This window comes from Teleopsis dalmanni, unplaced genomic scaffold (assembly GCF_002237135.1).
Source record: "Teleopsis dalmanni isolate 2A unplaced genomic scaffold, ASM223713v2 unscaffolded_contig_2889, whole genome shotgun sequence".
NCBI classification, from domain to species: Eukaryota; Metazoa; Arthropoda; class Insecta; order Diptera; family Diopsidae; genus Teleopsis; species Teleopsis dalmanni.
The window spans coordinates 497-3,419 of NW_024034271.1; the positions used below are offsets into that span (position 1 = coordinate 497).

The 2,923-nt window shown below is 36.4% G+C and overlaps 1 protein-coding gene across 1 annotated transcript; it reads right to left on the minus strand.

Annotated features, from left to right (window-relative positions):
- Window positions 1–971: 971 nt before the first annotated feature.
- Window positions 972–2,683, minus strand: LOC119664889 (jerky protein homolog-like; the record flags this gene model as incomplete). Its single annotated transcript, XM_038074248.1, has 2 exons — window positions 1,640–2,683; window positions 972–1,577 (listed from the first exon to the last, which is right to left on the minus strand). Coding segments are annotated over exons 1-2 (1,413 nt in total), but the record flags the coding sequence as incomplete, so codon positions are not given.
- Window positions 2,684–2,923: the final 240 nt, after the last annotated feature.

Here is a 2,923-nt window from a genome sequence, read left to right on the forward strand (position 1 = left end):
ATATCAACTGACAGGTGTTTTAAAGAAAATTCAATATACATTAAGACCGAGACCGAAAAGCTTTCGGAAATTCTCATTTAAAATTCGCGCGCTGTATATTTTCCGATATTTTAAGTTTATGTAGTTTGGCAGCACTGTCCTTAATTACTATGCCAAAAATGAGCGCGATCTGTCAGACAGTTCGTTTACGGCAGCTGTTGAAACCAGTTCACCTCAGTAGGGCGTTGCGAAAAAAACAATGGAAAAAAATATTGAACAAAGAGTTTGCATCAAATTTTGTGTTTCGAACGAAATTTCGTGTGCAGAATCGTTGCGAATGCTACAAAAGGCTTATGGGGAATCAGTTTTATCGAAAACTCAAGTTTATGAGTGGTACAAAGCCTTTCAGTACGGTCGTACGACCGTCGAAGACATTTCGCAACGCACTACTGAGGTGAACTGGTTTCAACAGCTGCCGTAAACGAACTGTCTGACAGATCGCGCTCATTTTTTGCATAGTAATTAAGGACAGTGCTGCCAAACTACTAAACTTAAAACTATAAAAATATACAGCGCGCGAATTTTAAATGAGAATTTCCGAAAACTTTTCAGTCTTAATGTACAGTAGAATCGCGGAAAAGTTAACCGCTCCGTTTTGGGGTTGTTAACTTTTTTGAGATTGTTAACTTTTCCAAGCGGTTTTCAAAATTCATAAAAAAAAGAAAAAACTACAATAATAAGCATAGATTTGCTTAGAAATAGCTCCTTTTTTTTTTGTTTATGTTTTAGCCATTACAAAAGGAAAATTGTTAATTTGTACCAGTTGGTTTAAAAAAGCAGTCGAGAGTTGTTTGTTTTTTTTCTTTGGTGTAATAATTCTTGACCATTTTTGTGCGCATACTGATAAGGTCTGCCACCTGATTTGCATCGTTGTTGTCTTTGGACCATTTTATCAAGGTATTGATGCTTTCAACTGCTTTCGAGAAACTCACTTTCGGTTGTTGAATATCTTCCTCGGTAATTGAATCATCATTGTCACTATCACACACTTCGAAATGTTCCATATCTTCCGTAATTTCATCCTTGTTCCAATTTTCTATATCGTCAATGCTGATGTTAAGATTATTTCCCACTTTCAACATTAACGATTGAACTTCTCGAACTGTATCGTCGTAAACATCGTTTGCTTTAATAAATTTGGACAACGGAAGATCATCTTCACTATTGTATTGATCATCATCCCACTTTTTTATCTTATTCCACGCTTTTATAAGAATTGATTGCGGCAATTCTTCCCATGCTGAATTAAGTAGCGATATGGCGTCACAAATTGAATGTGCCTTCAAAATATTTTCCACCAGAACGTTTTCTTGCGCGGCAATGTTGCATAACAATTTGGAGCGATATCCTAATTTAACCAATCTTATGGGATTTTGATCCATTGGCTGCAAAGCCGCTGTTACGTTCGGTGGTAGATGCATGGCTACAATGTTTCCATCGTCAGACTTCAGCCTGTCAATTGGCTTATGTGCCGTGCAGTTGTCTATTAGCAACAATGCCTTTGGTGGTAAATTATTTTCAACAGAAAATTTGCGAACCTTCAAAAATTTTTATGTCATGTTCATTAGAAATGAAAAATGAAACCAAAAAATAAGTTTACCTGTTTTATAAATGAATTGTGGAACCAGTTGAAGAATAACTGTGCATTCATCCACGACTTGCTTGTATGAGCGTATTCCAATGGATTGTTAAATTCCTTAAAGCAACGTGGTTTTGCAGATTTACCGACCACCAACGGCTTCAACTTGTGCGAACCATCTGCGTTTGCACACAACAAAAATGTAATTCTTTCCTTAACAGTTTTTCTTCCCGGTGCGGCATGTTCGTTTGCTGCGACAAATGTTTTGTCCGGTAATAAACGATAAAATAGTCCAGATTCATCTGCGTTATATAGTTGGGAGTCGGAGATGCCCATTTCATTGATTTTTGCTCGTAGACTATGTACAAACGGAGTTATTTTCGGTGTATCGCTCGAAAGAATTTCTCCACAAATTTTGAGAAGGCGAATACCGTGCCGTTTTTTAAAATTTGCCAGCCATCCATCACTTGCACTAAATTTTTTTCCCGGATACAGAATTTCAAATTCGAGTTTAGCTCTTGATTTTAAGATGGCACCAGTCACTGTACAATTACGCTGCCGTTGATTCAGGAACCAATTGTACAAGTTTACCTCCAGATCAGGATATTCCGACTTATGGAGTGTTTTCTTCTCTGCACTTTCATAAGTGGCCGCCACTGTTTTTAAAATTTCTTGGCGTTTTTTGTTTATTTTACTGATGGCTACTTTAGACACACCATAATGCAGCGCTATTCGATTTCCCGCAATACCGTCATCAAGTTTTCTTAATATATCTACTTTTTGTTGCAAATTTAATCTGATTTGCCGTTTTTTCTGTATTTTTGACATTTTTTTAATAAAAAATTCACAACTAATCAACTCAAACGCTACCGAACAATTCAATCAAGGTAATTTGCGACAAGAATGAAAACATATGTTTGGAGCACAAAACAAAACAGAAAGAAAATAGAATATTCGGGGAATACCCATAATCAAAACTAGAGCTCGCACTGGCTTGTGTCGGCAAAGAAACGGTTGATTTCAAAAAAAAAATTCATACGCTCGGAAAAGTTAACTTCGAAGTTAACTTTTTAGAACGCTACGTGGACGCCGAAATGCTGTTAACTTTTCCGCGAGATTAACTTTTTCGAGAGTTAACTTTTCCGCGATTCTACTGTACTAGCTTTGAAAAAAAATTTGATTGCATAGTTTACAACTTTGATAAAAGCAGGCACTTAGTAGTGAAATACTTTTATATGATCCCATTGAAAAAACCATGAAAGAAACAATGTTAATCATAACCATAGCTCCAACGTCAGCCTCTAC